At 41.0% G+C, this 20,173-nt stretch overlaps 3 protein-coding genes and 1 long non-coding RNA gene across 6 annotated transcripts; 2 read left to right on the plus strand and 2 right to left on the minus strand.

Annotated features, from left to right (window-relative positions):
* Window positions 1-2,316: 2,316 nt before the first annotated feature.
* On the plus strand, window positions 2,317-7,073 carry LOC106613755 (complement factor D). Its single transcript, XM_014216331.2, has 5 exons — window positions 2,317-2,461; window positions 2,733-2,895; window positions 5,142-5,274; window positions 6,305-6,559; window positions 6,744-7,073. Exons 1-5 carry the CDS (start codon window positions 2,410-2,412, stop codon window positions 6,897-6,899), a joined length of 759 nt encoding a protein of 252 aa, XP_014071806.1. The 5' UTR covers window positions 2,317-2,409; the 3' UTR covers window positions 6,900-7,073.
* Window positions 7,074-7,168: 95 nt separating this feature from the next.
* LOC106613758 (uncharacterized) lies at window positions 7,169-8,484 on the minus strand. Its single transcript, XR_001330550.2, has 4 exons — window positions 8,370-8,484; window positions 7,721-7,783; window positions 7,505-7,607; window positions 7,169-7,389 (listed from the first exon to the last, which is right to left on the minus strand). It is a non-coding gene; the product is annotated as an uncharacterized lncRNA (long non-coding RNA).
* A 26-nt stretch (window positions 8,485-8,510) lies between these two features.
* On the plus strand, window positions 8,511-12,906 carry LOC106613756 (spindlin-Z). Of its 3 annotated transcripts, none has more exons than XM_014216332.2 (5): window positions 8,511-8,631; window positions 9,336-9,377; window positions 9,522-9,775; window positions 9,968-10,201; window positions 10,532-12,906. In XM_014216332.2, exons 2-5 carry the CDS (start codon window positions 9,358-9,360, stop codon window positions 10,735-10,737), a joined length of 714 nt encoding a protein of 237 aa, XP_014071807.2. In that variant the 5' UTR covers window positions 8,511-8,631; window positions 9,336-9,357; the 3' UTR covers window positions 10,738-12,906. The 3 variants fall into 3 exon arrangements, with proteins under 3 accessions (XP_014071807.2, XP_014071808.2, XP_014071809.2); XM_014216333.2 differs by having other exon boundaries at window positions 8,538-8,631; window positions 9,301-9,377; XM_014216334.2 differs by having other exon boundaries at window positions 8,549-8,631; window positions 9,339-9,377.
* A 542-nt stretch (window positions 12,907-13,448) lies between these two features.
* On the minus strand, window positions 13,449-19,467 carry LOC106613757 (MICOS complex subunit MIC13). The gene is made up of 4 exons (XM_014216335.2): window positions 19,284-19,467; window positions 14,412-14,568; window positions 14,243-14,294; window positions 13,449-14,154 (listed from the first exon to the last, which is right to left on the minus strand). The coding sequence occupies exons 1-4, from the start codon at window positions 19,310-19,312 to the stop codon at window positions 14,057-14,059; spliced, it is 336 nt and encodes a 111-aa protein (XP_014071810.1). The 5' UTR covers window positions 19,313-19,467; the 3' UTR covers window positions 13,449-14,056.
* Window positions 19,468-20,173: the final 706 nt, after the last annotated feature.

Raw genomic sequence — 20,173 nt, forward strand, 5'->3', positions numbered from 1 at the left:
CCGATTTGACACACTGAACTCTATTTGAGAAGTAGTTGGTGAACAGGATGTTTTTGTGCTGGTCAAGGGCAGTCAAGTCTGGGGTGAACCAAGGACTATATCTGTTCTTAGTTCTACATTTTTTGAATGGGGCATGCTTATTTATGATGGTGAGGAAAGCACTTTTAAAGAACAACCAGGCATCCTCTACTGATGGGATGAGGTCAATATCCTTCCAGGATACCTGGGCCAGGTTGATTAGAAAGGCCTGCTCGCTGAAGTGTTTCAGGGAGCGTTTGACAGTGATGAGGGGTGGTCGTTTGACCGCGGACCCATTACGGACGCAGGCAATGAGGCAGTGATCGCTGAGATCCTGGTTGAAGACAGCAGAGGTGTATTTAGAGGGAAAGTTGGTCAGTAGAGGGAAAGTTGATCAGGAAGATATCTATGAGGGTGCCCATGCTTACGGATTTAGGGTTGTATCTGGTAGGTTCCTTGATAATTTGTGTGAGATTGAGTGCATCTAGCTTAGATTGTAGGATGGCCAGGGTGTTAAGCATATCCCAGTTTAGGTCACCTAACAGTACAAACTCTTAAGATAGATGGGGGGCAATCAATTCACATATGGTGTCCAGGGCACAGCTGGGGGCTGAGTGGGGTCTATAACAAGCAGCAACGGTGAGAGACTTGTTTCTGGAAAGGTGGATTTTTAAAAGTAGAAGCTCGAACTGTTTGGGCACAGACCTGGATAGTATGACAGAACTCTGCAGTAGATTGCAAATCCGCCCCCTTGGCAGTTTTATCTTGTCGGAAAATGTTGTAGTTGGGGATGGAAATTTCAGAATTTCTGGTGGCCTTCCTAAGCCAGGATACAGACACGGCTAGGACATAAGGGTTGGCGGAGTGTGCTAAAGCAGTGAATAAAACAAACTTAGGGAAGAGGCTTCTGATGTTAACATGCATGAAACCAAGGCTTTTACGGTTACAGAAGTCAACAAATGAGAGCGCCTGGGGAATAGGTGTAGTGCTGGGGGCTACATGGCCTGGGTTAACCTCTACATCACCAGAGGAACTGAGGAGGTGTAGGATAAGGGTACGGCTAAAGGCTATAAGAACTGGTCATCTAGTGCGTTGGGAATAATGTACAGACAAGGGTATGCTAGGATGTGAGTACAGTGGAGGTAAACCTAGGCATTGAGTGACGATGAGAGAAGTTGTGTCTCTGGAGGCACCAGTTAAGCCAGGTAATGTGTGGGGGGTGGGACAAAAGAGCTAAGGCATGTTGAGCGGGGTTTGGGGCTCTACAGTGAAATAAAACAATAATAACTAACCAAAACAGCAGTAGACAAGGCATATTGACATTAGGGAGAGGCATGTGTAGCCGAGTGATCATAGGGTCCAATGAGCAGCAATAGGTGAGTCAGGGAGCCGTTCGGTAGTTGCTACTATGCTAGGCGAGCGGGAGACACGGCGATTCAGAAAGCTAGCGGACGGGGTCTAGCAGATGGGTCTTCGGCGACATCGCAACAGAAAAGCCTGTTGAAACCACCTCGGACGATTACGTCGGCAGACCAGTCGTGATGATCGACGGGCCTCCGTGTCGGAAATAAAGGGTCCAGGCCAATTGGCAAAAAGGGTATTGTAGCCCAAGATTTAGCTTGCTAGCCAGGAGATGGGCCTAGCTCGAGGCTAGCTCAAGGCTAACGGGTGCTTGCTTCGGGACAGAGGAGTTAGCCAGCAATAGCCACTCGGTTGCAGCTAGCTAGCTGCAATTATCAGGTGTAATGGTCCAGAGCTTGCGGCAGGAATCCGGCGATGTGGTAGAGAAAAGCAGTCCGATATGCTCTGGGTTGATATCGCGCTGTGCAAACTGGCAGGTATTGACCGAGCTGAAGCTGGCTGGTGTCCGAGCTCAAGGTGAAGACCGCTAGCAGTGGCTAACTGACTACTAGCTAGTAGCTAGTTAGCTGGCTAGCTTCTGATGGAGGTTCCAGTTATGAAGTATAAAAATAGCAGATCCGTACCACATTGGGTGAGGCGGGATGCAGGAAATTATATTCAGTTCGTAGATGGAAGGTGAGATTAAAATATATAAGAAAACTAAAAAACTGACTATTTACACGGGACAAGACAAACACATGTCCAACTGCTACGCCATCTTGAAAGCATAAATAAATTACATCAACTTTAACTGACATGATTTCATAATATCACAGCCATCATTCCTCAGAATACACCATCAAGAAACCCTTGAAACCATAAAGCCACAGCAAATTATTGGTAAACAGTCTGTGGGTGGCAATGGGGAACAAAGACCCCGTACTGTCCGGAATTTGGAAAACAGCAATAGATTGAGAAATACCCCCCCTCCCCACCACACACACATTTATATCCCCGAGAGGTGCACCATGCCATTTGTCCATATGCACTATGGCAATCCGCTCAGTGGTTCTTCACATAGTGCTGATCATCGCCTTGAATGGTAAGGCATGTTTATATTCTATAACACACTCACTTCCATTAGCACCGAACTGACTGCACCATGCAGACTAATATTGAAGTATAGTACTAGTTACGAAAAGTATATTTGACAAATGTTAATGCTTCTGCATACAGCTCTAAAGGCAGTTCATATTCTATTTGGCAGTAATGAATACTGACAAACCATTTGTTGTAAGCTGTGCAGATACAGTAGCAATGCAGAGCTATAGACAAAAACTATACCAAAAGTATTCTCTACTTTCTGTTCAAAGGCACTGAAGGGCGCAAGGTGCCGAAGGTGGGTATTGTTGGTGGAAGAGAGGCAGCTCGCAACTCTCGTCCATACATGGCTTCCTTACAGTCCCGAGGTCAACATATCTGTGGAGGAGTTCTGGTGAGAGAAGATTTTGTCCTCACTGCTGCTCACTGTGACGGGTGAGAAGTCTCTCAGAATCTCTCAAACGAATTTATTTCAATGTTGTTGTTTTTTTATATTTTACTTTTTTTGACAATAACCAAAAAGCATACATAGACAAAAACAATAGACAACTTAACAATGACATACATTTCAACAAAAGTGAATGACATCACACTTGCTCAGACCCACATTTTCCCACTGTATCCACACCCAATGTTGTTTCCAACGCTCTCAAGACTCTGCCTCATATGACTTCAGATTATGTTATGTTGTTTCTTTCTGTAGCCAGAATGTTTTAATATTTAAATAAAGCATGTGATTCTTCCATTCTCTTAACGTTGGAGTATCATTTGACTTCCAGTATTTAAGTAATAGCTTATTCAATATAAGTGACAAAAATAATACTGTCCAACCCATTGGGTATCTCATCGCACCCTCGAGGATATGCTATGTCTTGAAATATGCCAATAGACGGATTAAAAGTACCTTTACATTGTAAAACTTCTGACAGACAGCTTTCTAACTCCGCCCATAACTTTTGGACTTTATAGCACTCCCAGAAGGCAATAATGATTGAGTCATTGTTAAGACATGACTCTGCCATTGTGCTGTAATTTGTGAATTTTGTCTCTTGTATAATAAATTCTCTACATTAGTTTATACTGGATTAAGAGTACATTTTTGTTAACTGTAATTTTCGTTCGTTATGTTCCAACACTCCCATCATCTGGTGCCAATATCAGTTATTTTTAAGTCTTGGTTCCAATAGTTCATATTTTTTTTCTAAGCGATTGCCAGTTAGATAGGCTCTCTGCAAGGTTTTGTACATCTTATCTATCATACAAGTATCTTTTTCTGACTCAAATAGGATTCCCTCAACATTGCTCTGATGTCCAAAAGCTTTCAGGTGGACATTTTGTGATATAAAACTTTTAAGTTGCATATATTTGAAAATGTCTACATTGGTCAGTCCAAAATGCTTTTAATTCTGTCATGGAAATAATTGTATTTCCTATTACCACATAATTTGCGGTTTCTATGCCTTTAGTTTTCCATGTGGGCCAATTTAATTAATCGGTGAATTCTGAAAAGCTATCCAAGGGTTGTTCCATTGTTTTTAGGGAGTGATATTGGTTCTTGTAGAATCCGTTTCATGTTCTTCCATATTGTTATAGTGTTCTTAACTATGAAGTTGTTAATGTTCTTAGCTTTATCCTTTGAAAATAGACATGTGAATACATTCTGGGGATGAGCATGTGCATCTTCAATATGTACCCAATGTTCCTCTTTAGTGCATTTAACTATATGTCGCCAGTAAAAACCTTGTGTGCCGAGTTGATACAATTCCAAGTCTAGAAGGTTAAAACCACCCTCAGACTTAGGAAGATGTAAAACTTTCCTTTTTAATTTATGAGTTTTATTTTCCCATGAAGTGAATTATGACGGAGTACACTTTTTTTTTATATATATATATGTCTTTGGGGAGGTAATTGGTATTACTGAAAATAAAATTCAAAAACTTTGGGAACCATCCCTGTCTTGTGCCCCTTTCTAAAGCAAAATCATCAGATAATGTATCATTTGTGTATAATTTAGCTTTAGGATATTTATATAAGATTTTTATGACATTTATTATTTCAACTTGAAAGTTGACGGCTTCCAAAGTTTTTCATAGAAAAGACCATTCAAGACAGTCGACAGACTTTTCGGTAACAACAGCCATTATTGATAAATCTACATCTTGTTTTTTAGCATATCGTATACCGAAACATGTTTGTGTTTATTTGTAATAAAACTTGTTTGATTAATATGTATCAAGTCTGGTAAGACTTTTGCCATTCTGTTGCTTATGACTTTTGTTATTATTGTCACAATTTATTAAATGTATGGGTCTGTAATCAATCTGCAAGGGACACTCCAGATTCTCCTGGTTTTAATCTAACTGAGATAATTGTTAGATACATGGAACTAGAAAGCACTGAATTGAGTGACACGTGTTTTGATTTGATTATATAGGGGCGCTACATTGTCTCAGAGTGTTATGAACAATTCTAATGGAAAGCCATCTATACCTGGTGCTTTTCTCTGAGCCAATGCTTTAACATTGTCTAATATTTATTTTGTGCAGATTTCTAATTTTTGTCTGCTGATAGTTGCTTTAGAGTTGTTGAGTCTAACAATACTGTAGGATCAATCCAAATGTTATTACACCAGTCTGTCAAGGTAAATACACAAGTAAATTCTTTCATGTACTGATTTTCAGGCGTTACAGGGTGGTTCTTGGGGCTCACGACTTGTCAGAGGATGAAAATTCACAACAAAAATTCAATGTGGCTAAATACATTCCACACCCCAGGTTTGGGGCCAACCTGGAGTATGATATCATGCTTCTCAAGGTGAGTGATAACCAGGACATAGTATCACTATGGAGATTATTGTTGGCTAACTTCACTGTAGGTTTAAAATTCATAAAAAATACATACAAAATAATGTATATAATCATAGCCTATATACACTCAGTGGCCAGTTCATTAGGTACACCCATCTAGTTGCCTCCATAACAGCCTGAATTATTCGGGGCATGGGGTTCAATCGTTGCTCAGTTGGTATCAAGGGACCTAACGTGTACCAGGAAAACATTCCCCAAACCAGTACACCCCAGCCACCAGCCTGTACTATTGACACCAAGCAGGATGGGTCCATGGACTCATGGCGCTTATGCCAAATCCTGACTCTGCCATCAGCATGATGCAACAGGAACCAGGACTCATCGGACCAGTCAAAGTCTTTCCACTCCTCAATCGTCAAGTGTTGGTGATCGCATGCCCACTTGTTTTTATCTGATAGGAGTGAAACCTGGTGTGGTCGTCTGCTGCAATAGCCGTGACAAGGACGTATGAGTTGAGCTTTCTGAGATGCCGTTCTGCACACCACTGTTGTACTGTGCTGTTATTTGTCTGTTTGTGGCCTGTCTGTTAGCTTGCAGGATTCTTGCCAGTCTCCTTCGACCTCTCTCATCAAAGAGCTGTTTTCACCCACAGGACTGCCGCAGACTGGATGTTTTTTGTTTGTCACCATTCTCTGTAAACCCTAGACACTGTCGTGTGTGAAAATCCCAGGAGGCCGGACATTTCTGAGATACTGGATCCAGCGTGCCTGGCACCGACGATCATACCACACTCAGTCGCTTAGGTCACTCGTTTTGCCCATTCTTACATTCAATCGAACAGTAACTGAATGTCTCAATGCATTTCTGCCTGCTTTATATAGCAAGCCATGGCCACGTGACTCACTGTTTGTAGGAGCAATCCATTTTCGTGAACGGTGTGGTGTACCTAATAAACTGGCCACTAAGTGAATATTTACAACATAGCTGAATACATACAGATTATGTATACAGTGTGCTATCTCTGTGATCTTTCTTAGTTGAGAGGGAGGGCCACCCTGAACAGAGCAGTGCAGCTGATCCCGCTGATGAATGGTTCGATGGCTGAGGGAAGCCTGTGCACCACAGCTGGCTGGGGGGACATAGATGATAACGGCACCCCACCAGCCAAGCTGCAGGAGGTCAACGCCACCATCATATCACCCAGAGAGTGTGGCCGCCTGTGGAGTGGTGTCAACATCTCCAGGCGCACGGTGTGCGCAACAGGCCCCAGAGCTTTTCAAGGCTTCTGCTCGGTATGACTGCACTGTTACAGGCTATAACTCTCTGCAATTAGTTTTCCCTGGTCAGGACAGGCTATTATTGGCTATAACTAGATTAGAGTTTCTCTTGGTCAAGGCACAAACTATGATACATGACTCAACCGTTTTTCTGTATCACAAAGGAGAATGAATTTAAATGCATTGTTTGCTATTGCAGGGGGATTCAGGAGGTCCGTTGGTGTGTAATGGGATGTCAGCGGGCATCGTCTCTTTCTCGGGGCAGATGTGTGCCAACCCTAGTACCCCTGATGTGTACACACGAGTGACTTCGTACAGCCGATGGATTCAGAGGGAGTTAGCTAGAAACCCTTAAGGTTTTGGGCATGTAAACCGCCAGTTTGTGCTTACACAAAATCTCACTATATGACTTATTAGGATTTAATTTAGAGCAGGGTTGCCCAAAGTCTTTGTTGAAGTGCTAAAGATAACACTTTTCTCTGATTGCGTGTTCCCTTGTTGCTATTCTTATTAAACGTCACTAATTTCAGCTTGTGTCTCACTTTGGAGTACTTGAGTTCCCTAAACGATTTAGTAAAAAACAATGGTTCAACATTGGTCCATATATCATTTCTTGCCTTGGTGTTCAAAGACTAAAAACAATCTCCACTGATTTTTTTGTTGATGTAAGGTAAAAACAACACAATGTGACAATAGGACACACAGACTGTCTACTTAATTTAGGTCATTGGTCACTCACCTGGTCTGGCTGGTCAAGCAGTAGCCTCTGGATAAGCTGACCAATGTTGCTGAAGTTTGGACACACTATTGGCTCCAGGTTCCAGCACATCTCCATTATAGTGTACCTGAGGAGAAGTCAGTGTCAGAAACTGCAGGTTGTCAGATTATGTCATTGATTGCTGTAATTGATTAGTTCATCATTCCTGCTTCATTTTCTGTCTCAAAGCATAATGTACTTACATCTCTGGAAGGGCAAAGTCTGGTCATTAGACATGTGGCATCCCATCTTTGATAATCTTGTAGAATCGGGTGTCCACCACAACATTAGGGTATGGGCTCTTACCTACAAAAGACAACATCAAGACATGCACTTCAAAATGTTTCTTTGCTCACTCACATATGTTGCTTCATCCAACAAAAGACAGAATTTTGCCATCTTTTGATAGTGTAACCCACCCAGAGAGATTTCCCCACAGCAGTATGTCATCGGACCAGACTTCACTTCAGTGGAAGACGGGCCTGTGAACACAATAAAGATCAGTACCCTACACACCACAGAGATCAGTACCCTACACACCACAGAGATCAGTACCCTACACACCACAGAGATCAGTACCCTACACACCACAGAGATCAGTACCCTACACACCACAGAGATCAGTACCCTACACACCACAGAGATCAGTACCTTACACACCACAGAGATCAGTACCCTACACACCACAGAGATCAGTACCCTACACACCACAGAGATCAGTACCCTACACACCACAGAGATCAGTACCTTACACACCACAGAGAGCAGTACCTTACACACCACAGAGATCAGTACCCTACACACCACAGAGATCAGTACCCTACACACCACAGAGATCAGTACCCTACACACCACAGTATAAGCATTCAAGGACAAGAACCTTTCAATGATTTATTTATTTATACAGCGTCCTACAGCATAGGTCTACCTGCAACATACCTCTACAACTTTCAGGTGTCATCTGTCACTCATAATAATTGATGTGCCACTGTTTCACCCAGAGGTTCCACCCAAGTAGCCTACCATTTGTTAAACCATACATTTTTTGTTAAACCAACAGGGTCTTACCTTTGATCAATATCGGTGGACTGTTCACTAAAACGAAACCTGAGGTCACCACCACAATGACAACAATTCCCATTGTTCATTGCTCTCACGTTCACCTCCCTCTCTACTTTCATCACCCCTCAAGGTTCTATGGGGGCTGTAGTTTTTTCTCTCATGGAAGTATCCTCCCATTTTCCATAGGTTTCGCGAGGTTTGTATGGGCGGCAGTGTGCATTTCTCTGCAGGAAGAATTGAATATTTTTGGGATGAAATTCGTGTACAGGTAATTTAATATTTTTGATAGAGAATATAGGCCATCGGTGTATAGTTTATTTATCGGGGACATGGACCCACATTTACATTTGTGCCGAACAACAGTATTGTAGAGTTGGCATAAAGACAATGATTTTTGATAACATATTACGACCAAACAGTGCCAGTGGCGCGTATTGTCCATGTCTCATCAGCAGTGTATGCGATATGTTAGATCTTGAAACATTGACGATTCAATTTTGAAACAATCGTTGCGACGAATTCAAATAGGCTGCAATCATTTCTGCATGTTTGTCTGATACAGTGGAGGCTGACGTATTTTCTTGAAGTTGAATAGCACATCTCTTGATCTCTCATAGCCAACTTGCAATCTATGACTTTGTTGTTCCTGAATAACGATTGTGTCGGTTCAAATAGTGACATAATGAATTACTATAGATTATGACATTTTGAGTAAAGATATATAACTGCGGCAGTTTTGTTCCTTTAAAAAATAAGTGCATTCTGCATTGATTGCAGTGACCTCCATCGATGCAATGCATACAAGGAAATGACCAGGAAGTTATTCAGACATGCTAAGCTATTGGCTGCTCTCTTTGTCTGTCTCAACCACTGCTTTACAGCTCAGTCGCTTTCCAGACTAGTATTATTTTTCTGAAAATGGCTGTTTCTCTCACAGAATTTCTGAGCATCGTTGTCTGTTTGTTCCTTCAGCAGTATTTGAATTTTTGGAGGGATGTCCAAGAAAAGGGGCAGGTATGTGTAAATATGTAGTTTTCTATAATTATGTTATCATAACATTAACACTTGGAGATTTTCCTCTTTCAAGACTGTTAGAGAAAGCTGCACGTAGGTAGGCTACACTTACAAACAAATATGATTTGCTTAACTATCCCCCAGAAAGCGGAGTAGCGGGGAGCTGAGTGATTCCACAGTGATGACCCCTGACCCCAACAGTCTCCTGGGAGTAAGAATACAGCACAACTGGAGGGAGAAGGGCAACCAGAGCAAATGGAAAGGCACCGTCTTGGACCGTCTCAGTGTCAACCCCTCACTATTTATGGTCAAGTACGATGGGTTTGACTGTGTCTACGGCATCGAGCTATTCAAGGACGAAAGGGTGTCTAATCTACAGGTCCTGACAGAGAAAGTTGGTGAGTGATGTGATGGGTTCCTTTTTTAGTTCAGGCGTCACATCTTTTCAGAGTAATGCAAAAACGTCATTTGGTTTGCACAAGTTATAACATATTGTTATTCTATATCTGATACTGCATGATCAGACAGAAGGGACACAGTGGCTATGTGATGTTGGTCTCTGCCTTGATGACATTTATCTGCTTCCACAGTCAACAACAAGATCAAGGTTCCTCACGGGGCGGAGGAGTTGGTAGGCAAAGCGGTGGAACACCTATTTGAGAAAGAGGATGGAGAGAAGAACGAGTGGCGAGGCATGGTCCTCTCCAGGGCTCCCATCATGACTAACTGGTATTACATCACCTATGAGAAGGACCCCGTGCTCTACATGTACCAGCTGTGGGACGACTACGCCGATGGAGATCTCAGGATCTTACCTGAAGCAGGTACTGACCATTTCTCAGCTTCAGCATCATCTCCACCTGCAGCAGTGTTCAGATACTTCTCCCTAAAGAAAACAGGAGGGTGGTTATAGAGTAGAAATTGTTTGGTCTTTACACACTAATTATAAGATGATGGTGACTTTAGGAGTGTTGTGGACAATATTTTCTGTGTTTGTTCTTACTCGTCCTACATGACTTGTCGAAATGACAAATATTTCTATATTTGAATACATATAAGCATGTTGGTTAAGATAGCATCTTTTGATAATGCCCCAAAGTAGATTTGAAGAACAGACCCCTAGCATTGATGTTATTCATTGTTTTTCTTTCTAGAAAATAAGCACTTGCTTCCGGCTGACCGAAAGCCCGGCGAGGAGACTGAGAGCTTAGTGGGGAAACAGGTGGAGTATGTTACTGACAAAGGTGTGAAGCGAACAGGCCTGGTGATCTATCAAGTCCCTGCCAAGCCTTCCGTATACTACATCAAATACGACGATGACTTTCACATCCATGTCTACGACCTGGTCAAGACCACCTAGAAGGACACTTGATTGCTCACTCCATTGCTTACTTTTCACGTATCCTCCTCACTCTCTCTCCATCTCTCTTAAGGCCCTGGACGTTATAACAGTTAGCTTTATTATTCAGGAAGTGCAATCTTTTAATCCACATTTAAAACTAGTTCTATGGTATGCACTGCAGAACTGTAGCAATGCTATTGTAGGCCACTAGGAGGAGAGTGGGAACATGTACACTTGGAAGGACCTATTTAAACCTCCTCACTTCTTCAGTTACCCCATTTGGTTGTTGTGCTGCACAGTAGATTCACATCTTGGACAGTCCAGGAGTGCACCTTGCCCTACAATGACAGACTTACTGTAAAGTGCAATAACGACCGCGTTTGAATTGTCTCCCACATCCTGATGCTCAATTATCTTTATTCAAAGCTGAACTGAATTATATATTATAAAACTAATAGTAAAATCTGGCCCCGATAGCCATTCATATGTGGTCCTTGAATGACCAAACAGCAAGCATGATGTATAGGTGAATATTTGTAGAGACTAGTTTGAGCTGTAGTGTTCAGTGAAGCCTTTGAAGGAGAAATGCAATAAGCTGTGATGCCCCTGAAAGTCTCATTTTTTTGTTGTTTTTAAATACTGTCTTTATTAATAGGCAACTATGTTTGATTTATGTGTCAGTCAGTTCATAGACAATCATTCCTTGATGAACCCACAGTGCTATCATTGGATTCATAGTACTGGGTTGCACTGGCCTAGGAGTACTGATGGTTCAATCACTAGTTTGAACATCCAAAAATTATTCATAATGCTGAATCAAGACTTGTTAGAAACAAGGAATACAGGTCTTCGTAAAGTTCAGGCAAGTTTTTCCTGACCAGACAAACCTGATTAATTTGTAGAGATTGGGAAAAGGCCTTAACAATACCTGACCAGGTTCAGAATCCCAACATCATCAGACTATGATTAGCTCGAGTGGAATAGAGGCAGTGCTTTACACTACATTCTGATCTTGAATAGAAAACAAACATAAAGTGCCTTCAGGCTGATCATGTCGCCATACTGTATATATTTGCTACCCGCTCACAATTTTATTCCATTTACTGTTAAGACCACTATTTGGTCAGTATTAGTCAAAGTAAAAAATGCTTTAATGAAAAAGTGTAAAATGCTGCATACCAGGTTTTTGCTATTGTCTGTTTGTATAAGAGGATATGTGCAATGTTTGGCAGTTAATGCAGTATAAGACTATTTCCTCCAATCAAACATCCATGACCGTTGATTAGTCTCATTCAAATGTTGATATTGTAGGGTGCACTTTAAATTACTCACATAAATATGCTAAAGATTTGGCACATTGTCTTTTTCTGTCAAGATACTTTTTTTGTGCAAGAACAAGTGGCATATTGCAGCATCGGTATATCATAATGTTAAAAACGCATGGAGAAAAGAAAAGTTATAACACGCATACAGTATTTAATCTAACTTTTGTGTAGTGTATTGTAAATGTATGCTGTTGTGATTACTCCTGTTATATTGTAAATATCCCATTGAAATACCAGCTTGAAAGTCTATCTAGAACTCTCACCTAGAGAAATGCAGCGAAGACTGCATTCAAAAAGCCTGCAGCCTGGCTGGCTTCACTTTTTAATCTTATTTTAAAGGCTTGGGAGCTACAGTACATAATGTAATCCCAGGAAGTCCAAAACACCAATGTTTTGGCTAGAAGTATTTAGATTTAGTCTCCTGTCCTTAATCTCACTCCAGGGCATACAGTGCATTCATTTACACAGTGCATTGGTCCATGGTGTTCGTAAGGTTCATTCTATTGATTGTCAGATTTGCATGCATCACTTGAATGCAGCCTTGAGTGCATTCAAGCATATTGGTTATTTTGACAGTTGCAGAGGTAAAAAATCTTGTGGGAGTCTTTGCAGCCCGATTTTACTAAAATGTTTATGTAGAAAATGTGACTGTAAAAAAAACATTGTCAATGCTTCTTTGCTACTTGTATCACCACCAGTTGTGCTGTGGTGTTTCTATGTACAGTAAAATGAAACTCCAAAAGATTGTGCACTCTTCTGTTATCCTCCATCTTTCATTCCTCCCAGGTCTGGAAATGTAGCAATTACCAACCCATTTGTGTCATTATTTTCATCATGAGTAATAAAGTTAGGTTTTTTTGCATATCCTTTTCCTCTGCCATTTTTCACCTATTCAATATAGGAGGTACAGTATGATTTACAGTTCTTTCATTTAAATTTGACTGAACTTTTACCAATGTACAAATTGTATCATGTAATACAGACATGACCTTACACCCAAGTACCCCCAACATTACATATTTTAGTTGTGGCCCCAGACAAGCACACCTGATTCTACTTGTCAACTAATCACCAAGGCCTTGACAATTTGAATCAGGTGTTTTTATCCGGGGCTACAACAGAAATGTGTGCTGTTGGGGGGTACTCGAGGACCGGAGTTTGGAAACGCTGTCTTACAGTATACATAAAACAGGGTTCTCCAACCCTGTTCTTGGAGAGCTACTGTCCTGTAGGGTTTAACGCCAACCCTAATATAGAGCACCTGATTCTAATAATTAGCTTGTTGATCAGCTGCATCAGCTTAGTTACAACTGGGGTAGTGTTCAAGGATAGCCTCCAGGAACAGGGTTGGAGAACCCTAACCTAAACATATTCAGTTCAACAGACAACATATCACACCAAATGTCTCCCCACTGACATGTTTAGATTTATTTTACACTCAGAAAATGGTTAAATATCTATATATACACACACACACACACGACATTCTTTCTGTATAAAATATGTGTTGGATCATGATGGGATAGGTTGGGAATTGGGTCAAAGCCAGAACAATATATTATCGGTCTTAAATACAAATCGAAAATGAACAATGTATACACACACACAAGACATGATAGCACTAAACATGTCCATCAGGATATGATTACATTTCTCTCTTGGGTGCAGGTCTTGCTGTGGTACCCAAGTTCTGTCATAATTTGACTAAAAAAGTAGGGTAAAGAAGATTGTCATCTGCTCGTGTTGACAAATTGCTGTCAACACAACAAAATGCAAATATTGAGTCCTGGCATTATCAGCAACTAGACTAAACAAAAACATAATTGGCCTAAACCTAATTCCACAAATGTTACTGTACCACTGCATTTTTTGTAGTTGATGTGCTATGCAAAGCAAGCAAGTGACTTTTACAGGAGGGCTGTATGTATTTGCACCAGTTACTCCAGAGGATTTGGTTGTGATTACAAAACAGAAATTTGGTTCTTAAATGTCTGCTAGTTGCATGATGTCACTCATTTGGTGAGGTCTTTCAGGTACTGCAAGCCTTGGTTGGTGTAGTCACCCACTGCTGTAGGGCCCGATGAGAGAGCAGATATGGAGGACTGCACCCCTGGAACACAATAAGACAAAAGCTCTTTAACATAGCTCAGTTTTAGACTTGGAAGTCCTTTATGAATCAGCGGTCAACCATTTCTTACCCGAGTTCCACGCTTCAACAGGGGCGAATCCGATTTTAGGGAAAGCTGGAAGCTAAAAGAAACAGTGTACATTTTACCTCCCTCACATATTCTCACTTACCTCATACGCCATAGCGCATTGTTCTGTCGGTCAGAACCAGCTAAATCAGTACAATAATGGCATATTTACCTCAAAGCCAAAGTACTTCACCCACTCATTCACTGCAGGGGGAATGGCAGCTTTAGCTTTTCCTAGGACCTCGGAGCCCTGCTCATTTCCCCCTAATAGTCCAGAATCATAGGCAACATACAAAGCACCTCCTGCAATGGTCACCTTAGTGGCCAACCTGTAAGAGAAAAAGATAGAAACACTGGGATGAAACAACTTTATGGATGGTAAGAAGTGCCTCGTTTTAGATGACAGAAATACAGTGTTAAGCTGACTACTCATATGCACATAGTCAATTCATAGCAACATCATGGTGGATAAATTATCATGATGCAATTTGTTGTAGCTTATCGAGCTAGCTAGCAAACAAGCTGCAGTTTGTGTTGTTAGTTAGGTAACATTACATCTAAACTCAGAGGCGCAACATCACAAGACCTTCGTGAATGCTTATGAAACAGACCAAGCAGATGCACATTTTACAGTGAGTGGCCTTTATTGTCCCCAGCACAAGGTGCACTTCTATAATGATCATGCAGTTTAATTTCTGGGATCTTTTATTTCAGCTCATGAAACACCGGAACAACACTTTACATATTGCGTTTATATTTTTGTTCAGTGTACAGTACCAGTCAAAAGTTTGGACACACCTACTCATTCAAGGATTTTTCTTTATTTTTACTATTTTCTACATTGTAGAATAATAGTGAAGACATCAACACATATGGAATCATGCAGTGAACAAAAAAAGTGTTAAACAAATCAAAATATATTTTATATTTGAGATTCTTCAAAGTAGCCACGCTTTACCTTGACAGCTTTGCACACTCTTGGCATTCCCTTTTTGATTATTATTTTTTCTTAACTTTAGTTAAGTTAGTAAATATTTTCTGAACTCCATTTCTTGAACTGCATTGTTGGTTAAGGGCTTGCAAGTAAGCATTTCACGGTAAGGTCTACACCTGCTGTATTCGTCGCATGTGACAAATAACATTTGATTTGATGGCATGAACAGTTAGACCTGATTACGTGTTTCTGCACATGAGCTTATCTTGCCAATGTCGCCATAACGTTGCCTACGAGCGTGACCTGTGATTTCTATTGGAGAAGCAGTTTCATACTGTACCGTCGTTGGTTACATGTAACTAGCTAGATGGCCAGGAGATCTGACCCGCTTACAGCTGCACTTAGGGTTTGAACATTAAAATTCATCGTTTGCGGTATGGTTTTGGGAAGCATAAGGAGCGTATTGTTCATATAAGCAAAAAATATATATATAAAATTGATAAACACCTTGATAAGAGTAGGGCTCGCGTTCCCACACGGCCATACAGTGCATTCGGAAAGTATTCAGACCCCTAGACTTTTTCCGCAATTTGTTACATTACAGCCTTATTCTAAAATGGATTACATACATTTTTTCCCTCATCAAATCTACACACAAAAACAGGTTTTTAGAAACATAAGCATTCAGACCCTTTATTCACTACTTTGTTGAAGCACATTTGTCAGCGATTACAGCCGCAAGTCTTGTTGGGTATGACGCTACAAGTTTGGCACACCTGTATTTGGGGAGTTTCTCCCATTCTTCTCTGCAGATCCTCTCAAGCTCTGTCAGGTTGGATGGGGAGCGTGACTGCACAGCTATTTTCAGGTCTCTCCAGAGATGTTCGAACGGATTCAAGTCCGTGCTCTGGCTGGGCCACTCAGGGACATTGAGACCTGTCCCGAAGCCACTCCTGTGCCGTCTTGGCTGTGTGCTTAGGGTCATTGTCCTGTTGGATGGTGAACCTTCATCCCGGTCTGAGGTCCTGAGTGCTCTGGAGTAGGTTTTCATCAAGGATCTCTCTGTACTTTGCTCCGTTCATCTTTACCTCGATCCTGACTAGTCTCCCAGTTCCTGCCGCTAAAAAACATCCCCACAGCATTATGCTGCCACCACCATGTTTTACCATAGGGATGGTGGTAGGTTTCCTCCAGACACGACGCTTGGCATTCAGGCCAAAAAGTGTCAACTGTAATACCTTATATAGACAGGTGTATGCCTTTCCAAATCATGTCCAATCAATTGAATTTACCACGGGTGGACCCCAATCAAGATGTAGAACCATCCCAAGGATGATCAATGGAGACAGGATGCACCTGAGCTCAATTTCAAGTCTCATAGCAAAGGATCTGAATAGGGATCCTTTTTGTATTTTTATATAAATGTATAAAAATTTCTAAAATTCCTGTTTTGACTTTGTCATTATGCGGTATTTTGTGTAGATTAATTTTTCCCCCAATCATTTAATCCATTTTAGAATAAGGCTGTAACGTAACACAATATGGAAAAAGGAAAGGGGTCTGAATACTTTCCGAATGCACTGTATCTCCATGTTATGACTTGTTTATGGAAAACAGACCGAAGACAAGAGGCGACCACCTGTGCTAATTAGCTGTCTAGCATGCTCCGAACATCTGTGTGTAAGCATAACTCTGGAAGTGTAGTTTCGTCAGATGGATGGGTTGGTTGTTTAGCAACAAAAGCAATGCGTACACAACTATGGGGCAAAACAGATGGGGTTGGCTTAGATTGTTGACAACATGTAAACTATATGTTTATTTAAAACAAATACATTTGCACAATGAGCATTTGTTGTCTCAAATACATTGTTACAGTTGTTGGTTAGCTAGCTAGCAAATTTTTGCATCGACATGAAATCAGTCAACACCTCAAAACAAGACATGGTATCAAGAACAAGACGAAACTAGCTCAAAACAAGCCACTTACGATTCCCCACGTGGCAGTTTCTTGTAATTGTTGCTAGCTATCTGGCCATCCAGTATCACAACACACAGACTTCTGCCCCATTGAAGCGTGTGCATCATTCCCCCCCATTTATAGCTTTATGGATCTGTGCAAAACTACTTTTTTTATTTGAAGGATTCTCGCTGATGAAAGATAAGGGTCACATGTTTGTTCGAAAGCCTTATCGCAAGCGATGATTGATGTTTCTAAACGGTAAAACACTGCATCGGGTTTGTAGTTCACGAGGCAGTTGTGGGCGAAGGTAATGGCTGAGAATTGTAGGGAGAAGGAATACAAAAGCTCTCCCTCGCCCTCCATTTGGCAAATCTGACCATAACTTTATCCTCTTTATTCCTACTTACAAGTAAATACTCAAAAAGGAAGTACCAGTGACGCGCTCAATACAGAAGTGGTCCAATGAAGTGGACGGTAAACTACAGGATTGTTTCACTAGCACAGACTGGAATATGTTCCAGGATTTATCCGATGGCATTGAGGAGTTTACCACATCAGTAACCGGCTTCATTAATAAGTACATCAACAACATTGTATGTACAGTCACTGTTGGAACATATCCCAACCTGAAGCCATGGATTACAGGCAACATTCGTTCTAAACTAAAGGCTTGAACTGCCGCTTTCAATGAGCGGGACACTAATCCAGTCGCTTTTAAGAAATCCCGCTACGCCCTCTGACGAACCATCAAACAAGCAAAGTGTCAGTACAGGACTAAGATAGAATCCTACTACACTGGCTCTGATGCTCGTCAGATGTGACAGGTCTTGCAAACTATCACGGATTACAAAGGGAAACCCAGCCACGAGCTGTCCAGCTAAATACATTCTATGCACACTTCGAGGCTAGCAACACTGAACTATGCATGAGAGCACTAGCTGTTCCAGACAACTGTGTGATCACGCTAGCCATAGCAGATGTGAGCAAGACCTTTAAACAGGTTAATGGCCAGACGGATTACCAAGACGCATACTCAGAGCATGCGCTGACCAGTTGGCCTGTGTCTTCACTGACATTTTCAAGTAGTTACCCGAAATATCTGCATTGACCCTTTTTGCACTAATCTCTTTTGACTCATCACATATGCTGCTGTTACTGTTTATTATCGATCCCCTATCCCTACCTTACGGTAACTAACTCACTTTTGTAGATCGTGCTGGTCCGTACAATTGACCTTATTTTAGCGCCCCAAAAAAGTAATACTTCCAGATCAACTGTAATATCAATTCCATTGTAAATGCACAATTTCTCCCCTTTCCAACAAAAATCAATGATGAGACCTTCATGAGGCCCATCTCTACATGATTCAAGAAGGCAATGCGCTCTGTCGGGTCTTTTTAAAAATGTCGGGTGGAGAAGTAAAACCTATTGCGTGATAGTGAAATGGAGAGATATGTCGTGTGTGGAAACAGCTTTTTTCACCTGATCTGTCCAATTTATCACCTCTAAAATGTAAATAAAACACTATAAAGAGTTCATATAAATGTGTCATTCCATTCCTATTGAAGGTTTGTGTCGAATTTGAATCGGGTTTTTTGGGCAGTGCTCAAGTTATCTTCAGAAGTAAACTGCAGCTTTTTAGAGTCATGATGGCTTGCAGTGATGACGCAAAAAATGACTAGGTAACGTTATCCCCCTTACCCTGTCCCTTTCTTATTTTTAAACTGTGAGAGAAGCGCTGCACCTGGTAGAGAGGCTGTAAGACAGAGAATTAGTTGCTTTACGTTACGTCACGACACAATTTAACGTACAGCGTCGTAAGGGTCCGTTTTTCAACTATTCTCCAATACTATTGATACATTACCATGTCAATCAACGCATGACAAGAAACGTAGTTCACACCCCAGATGTTGATGTCAACAGGGTCATTAGTTTTCTTTGCAGCCTCGTTTGCGCAAATTTGTACGGAATAGGGTTAGTCGCCGTTAGTAGGTTGTGTTGTTTCGCTAGCTAGTTCACGACAACAGAGTAACTATAACTAGCTACCCAAGTTCAAGGCAAATTTCAACCTGCTTCAAGCTTGCCAGATTACTTGTTAGCTAACGTTAGCTATACTAATGTTTCTCGTGAGTATGAAATGGAAAACTTACTTTAGAACAGGTAAAATCTTGCCAGCCATAGTGTCACGGGTATATCAATGTATATTTTTTTATGAACGTTTATTTAGTTGCAACAGCAAGCATGAAATGAATGAGCTCGACCACGAATAGCAACCGGCTACATTGAAGGGCAAACCCTGTGACACAAGATGTGTGTCAATAAAGTTTTTTTTTTTAAACATTCCGAGAGTAGCTGATTCGCAAAGATATGAAAGACATCAAAATAAATATATTTAGAGACCGTCATTTTCCAAGCGATTTATATTTATCCTACAAATAAAATATTTTTTCTAGATTTCGACGAATAATGGATTGAATAGGTTCGTGCTATTTGACGCTGCGGACCGGCTGCTGATCATGAGGAGGGGAGGGAAGGGGGATGAGGATTTTTTTGTTTGTTTTGTTTTGTCCATTTCAGAACACAAAAAATTACAATAAAGCTCTATCAGAGCGATACAGTAGTGAATGAATTAAATTTTTTTTTTTCCCCATCGACCAACTGGGTGCAAACACATGCTTACCAACTGAGCTACAGGGAAAACAAATGCATAGTGCATGCATAAAAATAATCCAGGCACAATAAAATCAGAAACAATTTATGACAGTGACAATAGACCCATCTGCATAGCTTGCTGTTTGGGTTTTTAGCTGGGTTTCTGTATAGAACTTTGTGACATCTGCTGATGTAAAAAGGGCTTTATAAATACATTTTATTGATTGATATTAAATAATAATAACAATAATAATCATAATGTTCTAATTTTATATAATGTTATAATTTTATTGCACTTTATGATGGAAATGACAGGTTGTGTCGTTGGTGAAACCTACTTGATTTCACTTATCATTTAGCTGGCTGCATGAATCCAAATCCAATAATA

Source organism: Salmo salar, chromosome ssa10 (assembly GCF_905237065.1).
Source record: "Salmo salar chromosome ssa10, Ssal_v3.1, whole genome shotgun sequence".
Taxonomy (NCBI): domain Eukaryota; kingdom Metazoa; phylum Chordata; class Actinopteri; order Salmoniformes; family Salmonidae; genus Salmo; species Salmo salar.

Excerpts from the sequence above, each read along its gene's own strand:
- LOC106613756 (XM_014216332.2), top strand. The coding sequence starts at position 9,358 with ATGTCCAAGAAAAGGGGCAG. Across the intron at positions 9,378-9,521 it reads ATGTCCAAGAAAAGGGGCAG|AAAGCGGAGTAGCGGGGAGC; the intron begins GTATGTGTAAAT and ends ACTATCCCCCAG. Across the intron at positions 9,776-9,967 it reads GGTCCTGACAGAGAAAGTTG|TCAACAACAAGATCAAGGTT; the intron begins GTGAGTGATGTG and ends CTGCTTCCACAG.
- LOC106613755 (XM_014216331.2), top strand. The coding sequence starts at position 2,410 with ATGGCAATCCGCTCAGTGGTTCTTCACATAGTGCTGATCATCGCCTTG. Across the intron at positions 2,462-2,732 it reads GCTGATCATCGCCTTGAATG|GCACTGAAGGGCGCAAGGTG; the intron begins GTAAGGCATGTT and ends TTCTGTTCAAAG. Across the intron at positions 2,896-5,141 it reads ACTGCTGCTCACTGTGACGG|GCGTTACAGGGTGGTTCTTG; the intron begins GTGAGAAGTCTC and ends ACTGATTTTCAG.
- LOC106613757 (XM_014216335.2), bottom strand. The coding sequence starts at position 19,312 with ATGGCTGGCAAGATTTTACCTGTTCTAAA. Across the intron at positions 14,569-19,283 it reads AAGATTTTACCTGTTCTAAA|GTTGGCCACTAAGGTGACCA; the intron begins GTAAGTTTTCCA and ends TTTCTCTTACAG. Across the intron at positions 14,155-14,242 it reads TGTTGAAGCGTGGAACTCGG|GGGTGCAGTCCTCCATATCT; the intron begins GTAAGAAATGGT and ends ATTGTGTTCCAG.